Here is a 17244-nt window from a genome sequence, read left to right on the forward strand (position 1 = left end):
ACATTTCCAAGCAAAATCCAATTTAAAAAGCTTATTCTTACCAAACCCCTAAAAACAGCCATTTGAGGGGAAACCAGCAGGGCGTTATATCACCCCAGTGAAGTGTAGGTTTCATTACACGCACCTACAGACCCACGTGGCTACCTTCTGCATTCTACTTTTACAGAATTTATTTTACACCTATTATACCAAACAGCATTTTTTTTTGTTTTTTTGTTTTTTTCAATATATGAAATTTATTGTCAAATTGGTTTCCATACAACACCCAGTGCTCATCCCAAAAGGTGCCCTCCTCAATACCCATCACCCACCCTCCCCTCCCTCCCACCCCCCATCAACCCTCAGTTTGTTCTCAGTTTTTAACAGTCTCTTATGCTTTGGCTCTCTCCCACTCTAACCTCCTTTTTTTTTTTTTTTCCCCTTCCCCTCCCCCATGGGTTTCTGTTAAGTTTCTCAGGATCCACATAAGAGTGAAACCATATGGTATCTGTCTTTCTCTGTATGGCTTATTTCACTTAGCATCACACTCTCCAGTTCCATCCACGTTGCTACAAAGGGCCATATTTCATTCTTTCTCATTGCCACATAGTACTCCACTGTGTATATAAACCACAATTTCTTTATCCATTCATCAGTTGATGGACATTTAGGCTCTTTCCATAATTTGGCTATTGTTGAGAGTGCTGCTATAAACTTTGGGGTACAAGTGCCCCTATGCATCAGTACTCCTGTATCCCTTGGGTAAATTCCTAGCAGTGCTATTGCTGGGTCATAAAGTAGGTCTATTTTTAATTTTCTGAGGAACCTCCACACTGCTTTCCAGAGTGGCTGCACCAATTTGCATTCCCACCAACAGTGCAAGAGGGTTCCCGTTTCTCCACATCCTCTCCAGCATCTATAGTCTCCTGATTCATTCATTTTGGCCACTCTGGTGTGAGGTGATATCTGAGTCCAAACAGCATTTTAAACACCCACATATAAACTCCCTAATAAGATAAAGCAAAGACAAAAGTGTTTATCTTATTAGAAACAAGATACACCATCACTTACAGTCTTCAAACATTATCCTTCTTTGACTTTCATAATTTGACAGTGCATTTATGGAACAATCTGCAGACAACTCATTTTAACAGACAAATTAAAGAACACTTTTAAGCAGACATGACTGTCCTAAATTGTTTATTAGGTAAGAATTTTACAAACATGACCTACATTAGCAGTAATGGTGGAGCTGGGGAATATTGTGTCTCCTCCATGCTGCACAGCGAGAGCCACTAACTGTGGTGGAACTTGTGACCCTTTCCAAGGCCATATCTCTCGTGGCCTCAGATGTCAGCTCTCATGTCTTCCTGTGCTTGTGGACTGGTTCGGTGATCCACTGGTGTCAAGATTCTCCTGAGAGCTTAAGGGAATGGATCAATGAAGGTAACCTCAAAGAATTTGTATGTGGAATCTTCGCCAACCCAGTTAGAATTCAGGACTCTCAGAGCCCCACAGTGGTCTAGCCACACATCTGCAACCGACTAAAGGCTTTGGGCCAATCTTGGCCGGTTAGCACCGTGATGGCCAGGCTTGCCCTAGGTTGCACCCTTAGGAACTGAGTGTTTGCAACCACTGTGGCGCACACGAATCTGATATATGACATAACCTTGCTAGGTCTTGTGCCCAGTCTGGGGGCTTTATCAGGCTGGATTGGGTGAGGGCCCCGTGGACCGCGGAGAGCTGGCCATACTGCCAGCAGCGCACCCTGAGAAGAAAGCTCATTACAGCGGACTGCTCTTCTCCATAGCTCCTGGATGTACTTGTAAGCGCCTGTCTTGGCTGACCTTTGAGCTGATGCCTGCCGCCAGACAGAAAGCAAAACTTATGGCCTTGTCTGTTGTCCCAGATCCTTATTTTGCGTAAAAATTTAACATAACATTCTGCCTCCCTGAAATATCTAAACTTTTTAAAGTCAGTTTTATCAGTGGCTCCGAATGACAGTAACTAGATGGATCGACCTTTTTGGGTCCATTTTAGAAAACAAATGGATTGCCGTTTTTTCCAAAAGTTCTGTCTTGAGTAGAGATAAGTATTCTAAGTAATATTTTAGTAAGCCATTAATCAAAATAGAAAACAATTTGGATGGCTTTTAGTCAGAAGCTTTGCTTGTTGTGAGCACTGAGTGAGGCATTATAGACTTGTGGATGCTGTTCTTAAGGATCTGTCACTCTCGTAAGAAAAATTAATGGGAAACAATAGAGAACAATGAAGACAGTATATAATTGAGTATTGATTTATTTGCTTCAGAATAAGAATGGCAGGAATTGAGAGAAGAGAAGGAAATTAAACTTGAGCCTTGAAAGGTGGAAAGGACTTGAAACAGAGAAAAGGAAGGGTCTTTTGTGCCCGTGAACTTAATCCTGTTTTTCCCTTTGTCTTTCTAACCCCTGGAGTTACCTTCTTACCATGTTGTACCTTCAGCCTGAGCAAGGGCTCCCTGTCACTGTTGTTGGGTGTCTATTCTCGTTCTGTACTTCTACTTTGTAGGACAGCACACCTCACCATCCCACCATGTAGGCTCAGACTTGGGATAGGTCTCTACTGGGAAATTAGCTATAGTAGCTCGATTTAATATTAATAATATAAAGCCAAGCTGCCAATGATTTTTTTTTCATTAATTAGAAATTCATTGAAAATGAATGAAAAACTCATTATATTGTATTTCAGAGCATTGTTATGAGATGTTTTGATTTGCAAGCCAAGTAATAAAAGCTGATGAAATAAATGAGATAGCTCCCATTCCAACCTTGTCGAAGTACTTGGTACACAGGTGTTCAGTACATGGTTGCAGTTGCCACACACACTGTTAGCAAGGGGAAGGTGTGCGGTGCTGAACTTGGGGTAGGGCTGCAGACAGAGACCAGTAGCCACCATGCTGCTCTAGCTCCTATCCTACCCCATCCTCATCTTTTTTTGAAAACGTATCAGAAAAAAAAGATGTGAAATTACTGCTTTTGATTTTTTTTCTTTCCTCTTGGTAAGTTGACCACTACGTAGTTGTATTCCATATTGAAAACTTAAAGAAATATCAAAAGCAACTTGCTTAGTTTACCCTTTTATTTATTTTTTCTTGGTGAGGGCTTGAGTTCAAAGCAATTCTTTAGTTCACTATTAACTTTATCCTAAAAGTGTACATTGTCCTTAATTTGTTTTATCACTATATAAAATTTTGTTTGAATAGGGTAAAATCCCAAACTAGATAAATACCGAATAGGAATAGTATTTACTTACTGGTCTCCTGCAAAAGACAAATGCTTCCTTTATTCTCCCTTGCCCCTCTGTATGCTGGGTTTCAGCCTGGAGCAAATATTTGCAGAGTAATTGCGTGCCCTGAAACAGCCTCAACAATGGTAATGTCGACATGCCCACAACTATAGGTCTGGAGCATGATGGCCACAGTCCAGAGTAAAATCCTGAGATATTTGCATTGGTTCTTTCTGAGAGGTGGCATCCCTCTGGATTTCTTTTAATTAAAAAAAAAAAAAAAGAATTCTTTGTACCAGCTGGAGTTCAATAGCTACGTGCTGTTACTCTTAGCCAGCTTTATCTACATTTACGAAAAGTAATACAAGTCTAAAAGCAGCCAGGAGGATGGTGCTTCTGAATCAGGAATCCCTGAACTCCTGCTTTGTATGGGGTCTCTCCTTATTTCTGTCTGTGGCCATTTCCAGAACTGGTATTAATATTTCTCTATCGCTACTGATGCCAGGTCCACAAATAACCATAGTCTTATGCCATTGTCACTAAAAGCATCACGTTCCCATTTTGAGTTGTACTTTTTTTAATGCCTTGATGCTATTAGAGTTTTGAAAGTTGACACGAGAGTACTCAGTCTTTAAGAGGGGAGATCCCCACTAAACAGATATGCGTCACCCCCCTTTCCCTCTCACAGTAGGCAGCCATGTTAAGTGACAACCCATTCTAACTGGGAAAAGATCATAGAAGCAAAGAATCTTCTGTTAGCTATTAGTTGGGATGGAGTTCATTTAATTGAAGTAATGCTGACTTGTTTGAAATCATTTTCTTGTCATGAACTTCATAAGAAATAATCTTGAGTGTGGATTCTATTTATTCTTGCAGGTAATAATTAAAAAATGGTCCATCCCTTGTCCTCTGCCATTAAATTATATAGAACAATCTTTCCAGGTAATAGTTTACATTTTCAGTTTCTTCCTGTTTATTTTAAGCTAAAAAGAAAAAAAAACAGAGCAAGAATGATTTTTTTCCTAATTAATGAAAAAGTAATGGCTGTATTGCAATTTGGAACTTTGTTTTGAAATGTTTTTATTTGAAAGCCTAGTAATAGTAACTACATCATTTTTGTGGATGAATTTGGACTTTTAATGACTGTTGGTTTCTCTTTTTCCCCTGTATCCTCTTAAACAGATTTCAAATGCTACAGATGATTGTAAACCAAAGCTCTTTCATTTCTCCAAAGAGGTGTGTAAGTTATTAACAGATACTTTTGGTTGATTTTTCACATTTCAAGTTTTAAGAGATTTGTGTAACAGGGTCTCTTAGGTCTTTGTACCTGTAGCTAATTAATTTTCATGAAAGTGCTAAGTATAGGGTTGCCTACCAGAAGAATAATATTATTTAACACAGGGTGGCCCATTATGAAACAGCCACCTTTTTTTTTTTTTTTCTTTTTTTCTTGGCATGCCTTTAAATGGAGCCTGTTTTAAATGGGCCACTGCCTAAAAGAACAGATTTACCGAATGTCTGGTCTGGCCAATAAGGTCCTCTGTGGATACAGACTTCCTGTTGCCTTCTGGACTTGTAAAGCTAAATAGCCAATTATATCAAAAACTCCTCCCCTGTGAGTAGAACCTTGGTCTGTAGCTAAACAGCCTCATCATTGGACCAGCAGTTGAGTGCTGCCAATATATCTTCGGGCTGAAATTCCAGAGTTGAAATTTATGATGCTTAGAGTGGAGACTAGCAGATCAAGTCTCCTTGCTATCTCTAAGAGTCTTAGAATCCTGGAAATATCTGCAAGAGCCCCTGAACATCAGCAGAGGAGACAGGAACTGTGATGGAGGTCTCTCCTTTACTGTTCTAGAAGAGCCCAAAGTCCTCCCTGTTGCTGCATGTTTCTTCATCTACATTTTTGTATTCTGTTGAAATCCAAGTCCCAGGTACTAGAATCCCCTCCACTCTTAAACAACTCTTATCAGTGTAGCATGTTGGTGTGCTAACTGCTCCATGCAGAATTTTCTTTTTAATCCCTAGTTTTTCTATGAAAAAATGTCCCTCTGGCTCCACAAAGGAGATTACTACATCCTTTACATGTTAAAGGCCATCTGCCTTAAAGATCCAGGTAGGGTAATTGACAAACCAGGAAATTGAGCAATATATGAAAGAGATTTTGTGAATTAAACTCTCATTCCCCTAATCCAAGCTCAGGAAATGCTACAGCTCTCCTTCCTAGCTCCCTTCAGGTATTTTAGGAGGCATTATATACCAAGATAGTTCTTCAGTCGTCTGGAACGCTTGCTGAAGAGCCTAAAGTTAGAAAAAATTTTAAAGTAGAAAAGAGAAAGTAAATCGCCATTAATTTTATAAAGATGGCATTTTCATTTAGATGGTAATTTGTTTGCTTTATAACTTCCTCAGACTCTTAAGTGTTCTAATTAAAAAAAAAACAAACAATTATGTTTGTATATTCCAATGGATCTTTAAGAATTTGTCAGTCTAGAATATATCATGTTCATTCCCAATGAAAGAGACCCTAGTTAAAATGCAAAGATGGGATTAATATTTTCAGTATTCCATTCGATTCAGTTGGTGGTGTGCCAACCGTGGTATAGAAGCCAGCCAAGAATTTTTCTGGCTAGCACAGACTGTCTAACTATTAAGTGAAACATTTGTTGGTGACCATACTTGTGTCTCTCTTTAAAAAAAAAACAAACAAAAACACAAAACATCCTTTTTTAAGAGATGATTCATGAAAGATGAAGTAAATTGAACCGATTTGATTTTTTTTGGAGACCTGAGTTTATTGTCAAATGAAGTAGTGGTTTAAACAGTGGCATTTAATTTCGATCTTTTTAAATTCTTTTTCAGAGTGCTTATGCCATACCTACCATGGCTTTTTCATTTCTCTGCCATACCTCAATATTGCCCATATACTGTGAACTTCAAAGGTACCATAGAATTCTGGAATTTTTTAAATGTATTAAGTATTTCTTTTTACTTTTTGGACTTTCAGATTGAATGACATTCTCCTTTATGAATCCTTCTCTCTCATCGCTGGATTCTCAGCGTTAGTTTTTTTTGTTTTTTTTAAGACTTCATTTTATTTTCTAAACTTTTTTTTTAACGTTTATTTTTGAGACAGAGAGAGACAGAGCGTGAACGGGGGAGGGTCAGAGAGAGAGGGAGACACAGAAGGCTCCAGGCTCTGAGCTGTCAGCACAGAGCCTGATGCGGGGCTCGAACTCACAGACCTGAGATCATGACCTGAGCCAAAGTCGGACGCTTAACTGACTGAGCCACCCAGGTGCCCCAAGACTTTATTTTATTTTCTTTAAAAGTTTATTTATTTTGAAAGAGAGAGATAACCAACAGTGGAGGGGAAGAGAGAGAATCCGAAGCAGGCTCCATGCTGTCTGCATTGAGCATGATGTAGGGCTTGATCCCATGAACTGTGAGATTATGACCTGAGCTGAGATAAAGAGTCGGCTGCTTCACCAACTGAGTCACCCAGGCACCCCTCTTTTTAAGTAATCTCCACACTCAACGTGGGGCTTGAACTCACAACCCTGAGATCCAGAGTCACATGCAGTACTGACTAAGCTAGTCAGGTGTTTGTTTAAAACAAAACAACAAAGAGTTAGTTTGGTCCTACTGAAGAATGTTTCCTGACTTCAAGCTGTATTACAAAACTGTAATCATCAAGACAGTATGGCAATGGCACAAGGACAGACACTCAGATCAATGGAACAGAATAGAGAACCCAGAAGTGGACGCACAAATGTATGGCCAACTGATCTTTGACAAAGCAGGAAAGAATATTCAATGGAATGAAGACAGTCTCTTCAGCAAGTGATGCTGGAAAAACTGGACAGCAACATGCAGAAAAATGAACTTGGACCACTTTCTTACACCATACACAATAATATACCCAAAATGGATGAAAGACCTAAATGTAAGACAGGAAGCCATCAAAATCCTTGAGGAGAAAGCAGGCAAAAGCCTCTTTGACCTCAGCCACAGCAACTTCTTACTCAACATGTCTCTGGAGGCAAGGGAAACACAAGCAAAAATGAACTATTGGGACTTCATCAAAATAAAAAGCTTCTGCACAGTGAAGGAAACAATCAGCAAAACTAAAAGGCAACTGACAGGATGGGAGAAGACATTTGCAAATGACATATCAGATAAACGGTTAGTATCCAAAATCTGTAAAGAACTTATCAAACTCAACACCCAAAAAACAAATAATCCAGTGAAGAAATGGGCAAAAGACATGAATAGACACTTCTCCAAAGAAGACATCCAGATGGCCAACCGACACATGAAAAAATGCTCAACATCACTCATCATCAGGGAAATACAAATCAAAACCATATTGAAATACCACCTCACACCTGTCAGAATGGCTAACATTAACAACTCAGGCAACAACAGATGTTGGCGAGGATGCTGAGAAAGAGGATCTCTTTTGCATTGCTGGTAGGAATGCAAGCTGATGCAACCACTCCGGAAAACATTACGGAAGTTCCTCAAAAAATGAAAAATAGAACTACCTTACAACCCAGCAATTGCATTACTAGGTATTTATCCAAGGGATACAGGTATGCTGTTTCGAAGGGGCACATTTCACCCCAATGTTTTTGGTAGCACTATCAACAATAGCCAAAGTATGGAAAGAGCCCAAATGTCCATCGATGGATGAATGGATAAAGAAGATGTGGTATATATATATATATATATATATATATATATATATATATATATATATATATATACAATGGAGTATTACTGGCAATTGAAAAGAATGAAATCTTTCCATTTGCAACTATGTGGATGGAACTGGAGGGTATTATGCTAAGCGAAATTAGTCAGAGAAAGACAAATGTCATATGACTTCACTCATATGAGACTTTAAGATACAAAACAGATGAACATAAGGGAAGGGAAGCAAAAATTGTATAATAACAGGGAAGGGAACAAAAACATAAGAGACTCTTAAATATGGAGAACAAACAGAGGGTTACTGGCGGGGATGTGGGAGGGGGGGATGGGATAAATGGGTAAGGGGCATTAAGGAATCTACTCCTGAAATCATTGTTGCACTATATGCTAACTAATTTGGATGTAAATTAAAAAAATAAATTAAAAATCGAAAAAAGGAAAAAAAATGTTTCCTGGGAGCAAAATCTTTGTGCAGCAATTTCAAATAAAAAATTCTAGTATATAGTTATTAATGAAGTAGTTCTTGAACAATTAAGGAATCCTCTTGACTAGCTTGGTTGATATTTGTTTCTTTAGATATAATTCAGATCACAGTTTCTACTTTTGCCATTTTTGTCTTTTAGCCCTTCAAAGAAAAGAATGCAAAATGCAACCAATACAGCAATTGCTTTAAGTTTTCTCATTTATTTTATATCTGCACTCTTTGGGTACCTCACGTTTTATGGTAAGTATATTATTTAATTATCAGTGACAAATTGTTCTCTAGTTGATCTCACACCTGAATATAGACTTTGTTTCCGCCTCTTGTTAGTAAGTTAATTTAGGCTGCTAAATTCAGTGTAGTACTGTAGTAGCTTTATGGGCCTTAAAAAATTGATTTTCTTTCTCTTAAAAATATGGATCAAGTTCAAGATTAATAATAACTTCATATAAAAAAAATTTTAACACCTAAGTAAAGCCAAAGGCTTAGGGACATTGCTGTCTTTCTACAAGAAACAAATGTGCAATCATTATTTTCTAAGAATTCAATATTTTGGAATCTAGTTTGGGAGGTTGGGAGAATCAGTCATCTTAATTGCAAAAGAACAACTTGAGAAAGGGAAGGGTTTTACACTGGACTGTAGTTGTACACTTAGATCTCAGAGATCTTTGCCTTCACACTTAATTTGCACAATTTGGCATTGTACGTTCTATGATACCTTCCCCCCCCCTTAAATTTGGTAAAAGGATTCTTCTAAATTCTTAAATTTAAAAAAATTAAGTAAATTTTTATTTATTTTTGAAAAATTGTCTGCTTGGTATGTGTTTTTTTCTGTTCTAAAAAGAACCTAAAGAAAAAGTAAAACTTAAAAGTCCAGAGTAAGAAAAAAAATTGTAGCCTCTTTTGTTTAATCTGCAAACCTATTTAATTTGCAAACAAACCCATTATAACAAATTGCACTCAATTTGTCAATTCTGGAATACACTTTTCAGCTTATGAGTGCTTTTATAACAGCTCTTCAAGTAAATGGCTGTTATTACTCTGGTGATATTTAGCTGTTACGACTGATTTTATGGTTGATAGCCTTGTGCACATGTTTCAGGTTTTAGACATCCATGATTACTTCTAATGGCACTTTGCTTCTCTCCCAGAGTTTTTCCAAGTCTGACAAGTTTTTGGATGTTTACTTGCACAGCTACCTTTACTAAACCAGCTACCTTTCCTAATCCCAGTGGAAAGAGTATGGATTTTGAAATCCAACAAATATGGTACAAATAACTATTCTGCTCTAACTAGCTTGAACAGGACACTCACCTTGTAATCTTTTCATCTTCTAATCTGTAACAGAAAATTGCATAGAGTTTTATTGAGGAGGAAATGAGTTATGTCTAAAATGCCTATTATGGTATCCGGCACATAGCAGTCTTCCACAAAGGAGAGCTACTGCTGATGGTTACTGTTATTATTATTGTCATTATTATTATAGTCATTTTATAATTTCAGGTGCTCAGTTTTTCAGCACTGTACTTCTCACTATCTTTAATGAAATTTAAGTTAAATATGGTAACTTAATAGTATAATGTGTATGCTCTTGAATTATATGAGAAAATTGTAATTGTTCTTTAGTCCTTTTCCTGCTATCTCTATGCTGTTTTAACAGTAAGAAAGGCCATTCATTAATCTAAATCTGCTCTTGCATTTCATACTGATGGAGGATAAAAATGGTAGAGCTCTGTGTACACCATCAGGAAAAGCATCATCTCCAACACGAGTATGACACCCTGCTGGATACACTACAAAGAAAATTAAGGCAGATGGATAAGCTTTTTTTGATCATGGCTCATAAAACAAAATTCTTGAACTATATAAGCTCTAGCTTTGGTTGTTGGGTTTGTAAGTTTTTGCACAGACTTGAGCCCAGTAAGACTTTTCTAGAATAATAAGATACTGTAGCAAGCTCTCTGTTGAGATTGAGCAAAAACTTAGTATAGCAGATTAGCTGTGTATTTTTCTAAATTAAAATTGTCACTGGCGCAAATACTACTATATTTAGGAATCTTCAACATTGAGAAAGAGTCCAAAAAATGACCTCCTTTTCCTCCTTATGGATAGCTATCTGGAAGAAGCCTCAAATGGCCTGCCAATCTCCAGGATAGCTGAGGAATAGTTATATAAATTGCCATGAAATGCTATATTAAATTATCAGAAAGCTTACATTGAAGGGAAAGTGGAAGAAGGATGGATGCTAATACATTTATTGAGCTAACGTTTCCTGTGTAAATGCCAGGTATCTTATATACATTGCTTACCTTAATCCTTACAGCAACTCTACAAGGTATAGGTTCACATAGCTTGAGCAATTGGCCAGATACTTGCAGCTAATGAATGATGCGTTGGGATTTGAATCCAATTCTGACTGTCTCCAAAGGTAGTGCTTTTATTACTATGTTCCCTCCTCAGGAATTATGCTAGAGAACCCAGATTTCCTTCATCCCAAGTTTTTGTCGATTATCTTTTGGAAGAACCTGGCTCACTTAAGCTCCAGACATATCTATATATCTCTGTCTACTTACCTACCTATCTACTGATCTATTGTTCCATGAACACAGAGGCGAAACATTTTCATTATGTAAATGAAATATTTCCTACACAGGGATTGTCCTTGTTATCAGGTCAAGCTGTTATGTTGTCTCCGACTTAATGCACCGCAAATTCTTCAGACTGTCCACATTTTATCTAATGGAGAAATGCACATCTAAGAAAAATCTCATTGTAGGTAGGTGATAGAAAGAATGATATAAAAGTAGCTCCTTCTCCAAAGACCAAAGAAGATTCAGATATTGATTTTTCTGTTCACAATAGCTTTTGGGGGGCTGTTAATCATCACTAAGGAGCACCTTTTTTGGTATATTTCTGTTGAGATATCAGTAGCTCTCATTCTTATGGAGAGAAATTACTGAGCAATTATCAAAAGGGCTAGTCACAAATTAAGGCCTTGAACTCATTTTGTAAATGAGCAGCTGAAGCCCAAAGAAGTGAAGTGACCTGTTAACAATATTTGTAGTAGCATGTCTCCTGAGTACTAATCTAGTAATCTTTCTGCTACTCTGTGGTAATCTTTCTAAACTTCAGATGGTTTGACAATGTGTATTACACAAGACAGCCTCCTGGCTTAATAGCATATATAACTTGCAGAGGTTCTTACTAAGATTTATAGAGATTTGTCTGAATTCAGAGAAGTGTGTTGTACTCTATCCCTCACATATGTTAAGGCTCAGCTAAGAACACAGAATTGACTGGTTCGGAAGAAATGTTTTCATCCTGGGAAAGGAGAAAGTGGATATGGAACAGATATTTTGAATTTATAATCTAGCTCTTCTGACTTCTGGAGCTGCTTGGGATCCTTTTATCCAGTGCTCCCAAGGCTTAGTTAATATCTAAATTTTGTCAGATTACAGGGACCTATAAGTATGTACCTAGATTAATAATATTGGCTCTTTACAGACGTTACAGCATTATAAGGTGAGGAAGAAAAAGTGTTCCTCTGGGGAGCCAGGCCAATGCCCAAATGTTGCATAATAACCAGACCATTTTAAAAGTCTACAGAATTGTTAAGCAGTGTTAATAGCTCATTTTCATGATTCAAAAAGTAGAAAGAAAATAGTTTGCCATATTTTTTCAAAGACTTGCGAATATCTCAGACTTGGAAATAGAATCCGGCTTTCCTGGCTCTTCTTAATCTCTTACTTAGTCCATTAATCTCCTATTGTGTAAAGAAGTTCTTTGATACGTTAGATAATTGGTTTTTCTCCCTTTTCCATTATCACTAGTCTAGTTCAGATTCTCATTATCTCTCAGTGATTATGACAGTAACCTTCTAACTCTTATTTCAGTTTTGGGTATCTTTTTCTTCCTGCTTAGTTCAGATCCTAGTACACCAATCTTCATAAGTCATTGCATCTCTGTAGCCCACCAGATTGAGTACAAACCTCCTGAACAGCTCTGTTACTGGGTCTTAAATGCATTTCTGGCCTTATCACCCAATACTGTCTCTGCTCTACAGCACATCCTGTTTAAGCCACTGTAAGTACTTACTACTACTAGACTGCTCATTTTCTCAGATGCATATTCTCTGTGCTACTTCAGGGCTTCTGCTTATGTTACTTCTTCCTCTGAGAAAGAATCTCTTTCTCCACCCATACATTAACTCATTTATGGCCCTCAGTAACTCCACACATCAAAATATTAGTGTCCCATTTTACAGATGTAAGAACGAAGAGACTCAGAGAAGTTAGGTTGCTAGTAAGTAGAGGAATTTGAACATCATCAGTCTGTGTGGTCCCAGAATTCAAGACCCTCTACCTTCCTGCTCTTCACTATATCATGATGACTCTCCCCAAGCCTCCCTGTGTTTCCTCCTTCCTCCATATCAAAGTCATAGTTACCTGTCCCTATTCACAATCACTCTTTGTTTAGAACAACTACTGCCACGTACGTGTATATCTGTGTTTATACGCTTTCTATTTTATGTGTATATGTTCATCTCATTGCTCCTTTAAATATTAAGTTCCTTGAAAACAGACGTGTGTTTGTTTTTTATTTCCTCCAAAGCATCTCTCTGAAAACATATTACTCTCCAGTTTAAAAAGCACCATCTATTTTGGGGCACCCGAGTGGCTCAGTTGGTTAAGAACCCAACTCTTGATCTAAGTTCAGGTCTTGATCTCAGGGTCATGAGTTCAAACTCCGCGTAGGGCTCCACATGGCGTGAAGCCTACTTAAAAATAAAAGACAGTATTCTATTTTAAGTACAGACTGATCTTTCACTACAAGGCAGGACATGGAACGTTCTTGAGAACGCTCAATCTTCGTACCCCTCGTCTGACTGGGGGCGTAGAAGACATTGGGAAAATGGAAGACTGACATGGAGCAAAGCATGGTCAGCATGTACAAATTCTGTCACTGACTACCACTGGCTTGCTGAGTAAGCCATTTCCCTACAACTACATTTTCTTATGAAAGAGGAATTTACAGGTGAAATGTTGATGAAACAGACAACATGTACAGAAGTGTAAGATTCTAGAAAACGTTGCGGTATTGAGGAAAGGGTATTGGCTTTGGCACCAAAAAAAAAAAAAGTGGGTACTCTTTTAGCTCTTCGAGCTCTGCCCCTTTGTGCTGTGTGATCTTGGGCAAGTCCATTAATATTTTTCAGCCTAGCTACCCTCTTTATTGTTATAAGGGTACACATGATACCCTTTCAATGATACATGTGAAAGCACCTTACAAAACAAACAAATGTTCAAGACCTTTGGATTATGGAAAAGTTCTCAAGTTATATGTATATATATAGATACAGATATATATAGATATGTATACATATATATGTATTTTCATGGTCATAATTTTAGCAGTTCTGCTGATTTCTAGTTTAATTAAAAGAAAAGATTGTAACTTTAAAGCAGATATTTAACTAATGTCTCTATGTTTCAAAGGCTAGGGAAAAGGCCAGAGATGGATTTGGTACTGAGAATCCAAAATTTGTTAAGATCCATTTGTGCAAAGTAAAATAGTTTTGCTGTTATTGACATCATAGTAGTTTATAATGTGATCCTTATTATTGTTTTAATTTACAGACAAAGTGGCATCAGAATTACTGCAAGGTTATAGCAAGTACTTGCCACACGATGTTGTTGTCATGGCTGTGAAGCTATGCATACTATTTGCTGTGCTTTTGACAGTCCCTCTAATCCACTTCCCTGTAAGTACTCTTAAAGGTCTTGTTGCTTAATGTAGCAGCTCCCTGATATGGCAACGCTAATTCTTTGCAGACTGGAATGTTTGAATCACATCTAGTCTTGTATATCTTATTCATTTGTCAGGTAATTGATCAAAGACCTCATACTTGCATATGGCCCCATGAAGGCACAAAAATAACAGTGAACCACTAAGCTAATTTGTGCTTTTTGAGATTTAGTTTAGATTTACGCTCTCCCACAGCATTGTTTCCAATTTAGAGACTATGGTTCTTCTAAAGTTTGGGGTTTCCCCCCCTCCTTTAATTCTGTATTCTGTTTTCACAAGAATGTGCATGAAGAAGCAAAAGTCAAGTCAGCAAAAATAAGCTCGTTCTGGTTTATTGTAGATTTATTTTCACATAGACATTCTAATTTAATCTTAGTCAAAATATTGTATTTGCTTGAGAATTATAATTAAGGGGCAGAACAGATCTTCATTCTGTATTTAGTTGCCATATGTAAGAATCTTAAGAATTTCTGAGAAAATGGAAACAGAGGCTTGAGGTATGAATGTTTCTGCATGAATGTCTTGAATCCCTCAACAGCAAGTTCCCGAAGAACTGGGCCTTCAAGATTTTTGGCCCACTTCCTGTGTAGACTGCACAGCCAGGAGGGCAGCGGTGGGGGGTAAACATTTGTGGGGTATGACTGCCTGCTGCTCGCCTTGGCAGTGGGAAGTGTCATGAACTAGTTTTCATATTTACATGCTATGAAACAGATAATATAAAATAAAATAGTACATGGTGTCTCTTTACCATAGCATGATTCTTTTTTCTTTTCAAACTTTTTGTTCTTCTCTCTGTGAATTTAATGAAAATGATTCTCTGAGATTTCATCACACAGTGTTATTGTTGGTCATTTTGAAAATTATGCAACCTAAAGACATTGAATGTGAACATTTCTTCAAGAATTAAAGCAAAATAATTTTTAAAAAATTTTTTTTTAACGTTTTATTTATTTTTGAGACAGAGAGAGACAGAGCATGAACGGGGGAGGGGCAGAGAGAGAGGGAGACACAGAATCTGAAACAGGCTCCAGGGTCTGAGCCATCAGCCCAGAGCCCGATGCGGGGCTCGAACTCACGGACCGCGAGCTCGTGACCTGAGCTGAAGTCGGCCGCTTAACGGACTGAGCCACCCAGGCCAAAATAATTTTTATTAAGCTCACTCAGAAAGGTGTATTTCTTAGTTGATTTGTCCTAAACACTTTATAATAATCGTTTATGCTGTATTTTTTAAAAATCTAAATGGTGTAGGGAGCAAGGATGTCATGCTTACTATACTGTACCTGTGTTTCCCTAAGCAAGTATGTTGGCTTTGCTTAAATCTCTCTGCTTAAATCTGTTTCTTTTTCTGTTATACAGGCAAGAAGAGCTTTAATGATGATGTTTTTCTCCAATTTTCCATTCTCATGGACTCGCCATTCTTTGATCACTCTAGCACTCAATGTTACCATTGTTTTACTTGCAATATATGTTCCTGACATTAGGAATATATTTGGTGTGGTTGGTAAGTTTTCTATTTCAAAAAATCCATGTAACAAAATAGATCAAAATGGTCATCTGGCCCCGCATCTGAATCTGGCAATATCCTCTTTTTTTTTTTCTTGTTTCCCCTCCCACTTAAAGGTTCCAGTACATCAACGTGTTTGATTTTTATATTCCCAGGACTATTTTATCTTAAACTTAGCAGAGAGGATTTTCTCTCGTGGAAAAAACTTGGGGTAGGTTACCTTTTATTTCTTTTAATAATTCTATTTTAAGAAATAATTTGTCATTTTGTACTTGAGTAGTTTATCTACATCAAGAAAGTTCATGTATTTTGAACTATAACGTACATTATTGAGGAAGGCGGAGGTTTAAAATACTCTAATTGTTCTTTATCTTTTTTTTCCCCACAGGCTTTTGTTTTGCTCATCTTTGGAATTTTGGTTGGGAATTTTAGTTTAGCAATAATCATTTTTAATTGGATTAGTAAATGAAACAAATATTTTCCCACTTCTTACAAAGAATAATTTACCTCTATATGCAAAAAGGAATAATTCTGTAAAGCACCTTTGATGAATCCTTTTTATATGGGTAAACATTTTTATAAACATTATTAACAGAAAAGCAGAACAAAATGGAATAGGTAGCGGAAAGTGGGTTTATAGCAGTTTTAATTAAAATAAAATTCAAAATGTTCTTTGATAAGTTAGGTCAGCCTTTGTATTTTTAAAAAATTAATAGACTTTATTTTTTAGGGTGGATTTAATGTTTACAGAAACATTGAGCAGAAGGTACAGAGTTCTCATATATCCCCTGATCCCCAACACACCCATAGTTTCCCATATTGTTGAAATCTTGCATTCATGTGGTGCATTTGTTATACTTGATGAGCCAATATTGATACAGTACTTGTAAAACATTTTTTAAGTCTGTTGATTTTGAGAGAGAGCGAGAACATGAGCAAGGGAGGAGCAGAGAGAGAGAGAGAGAGAGAGAGAGAAAGAATATCAAGCAGGCTCCACACTGGCAGCACAGAGCCTGACATGGGGCTGGAACTCACAAACCAGGAGATCATGACCTGAGCCAACATCAAGAGTCAGACACTTAACCGACTGAGCCACCTGGGTACCCCTTGATACAGTATTATTTACTGAAGTACATAGTTTGCCTGAGAGTTCACTGTTGACGCAAGCATTGGCAACCACTGATCTTTTGACTGACTTCATAAAAACTGTGAGCCTTTCCCTGTGAGCCTTTTCTAGGATGTCATATAGTTGGAATTATATATTATCTAACCTTTCAGGCTGGCTCTTTCACTTAAACAAAATGCAGTTAAGTTTCCTCCATGCATTTTCATATAACTCATTTCTTTTTATTATTGAATAATATTCCACTGTATGGATGGGCCAGTTTGTGTTTTCATTCACCTGTTGAAGGACCTCTTCCTGGCTTTCAAAGTTATGAATAAAGTGTGTACAGGTTTTTGTGTGGATATAAGTTTCAGCTTTTTTGGGTTA

At 37.4% G+C, this 17244-nt stretch overlaps 1 protein-coding gene across 15 annotated transcripts in view; it reads left to right on the top strand.

Annotated features, from left to right (window-relative positions):
* SLC38A6 (solute carrier family 38 member 6) overlaps positions 1–17244 on the top strand; it is a 75907-nt gene that overhangs the window by 46129 nt on the left and 12534 nt on the right. For 9 of the 15 annotated variants that reach the window (XM_045060015.1, XM_045060007.1, XM_045060009.1 and 6 more), the window contains 8 exons: positions 4123–4188; positions 4429–4482; positions 6109–6188; positions 8586–8686; positions 11097–11219; positions 14080–14204; positions 15605–15749; positions 15869–15963. In XM_045060015.1, the coding sequence (XP_044915950.1) occupies positions 4123–4188; positions 4429–4482; positions 6109–6188; positions 8586–8686; positions 11097–11219; positions 14080–14204; positions 15605–15749; positions 15869–15963 (789 nt within the window). Of the gene's footprint in view, positions 1–4122; positions 4189–4428; positions 4483–6108; positions 6189–8585; positions 8687–11096; positions 11220–14079; positions 14205–15604; positions 15750–15868; positions 15964–16140; positions 17220–17244 lie in introns of those variants that run through there. The other 6 variants (XM_045060011.1, XM_045060013.1, XM_045060010.1 and 3 more) reach the window with 6 other exon arrangements.

This window comes from Felis catus, chromosome B3 (assembly GCF_018350175.1).
Source record: "Felis catus isolate Fca126 chromosome B3, F.catus_Fca126_mat1.0, whole genome shotgun sequence".
Lineage (NCBI taxonomy): Eukaryota > Metazoa > Chordata > Mammalia > Carnivora > Felidae > Felis > Felis catus.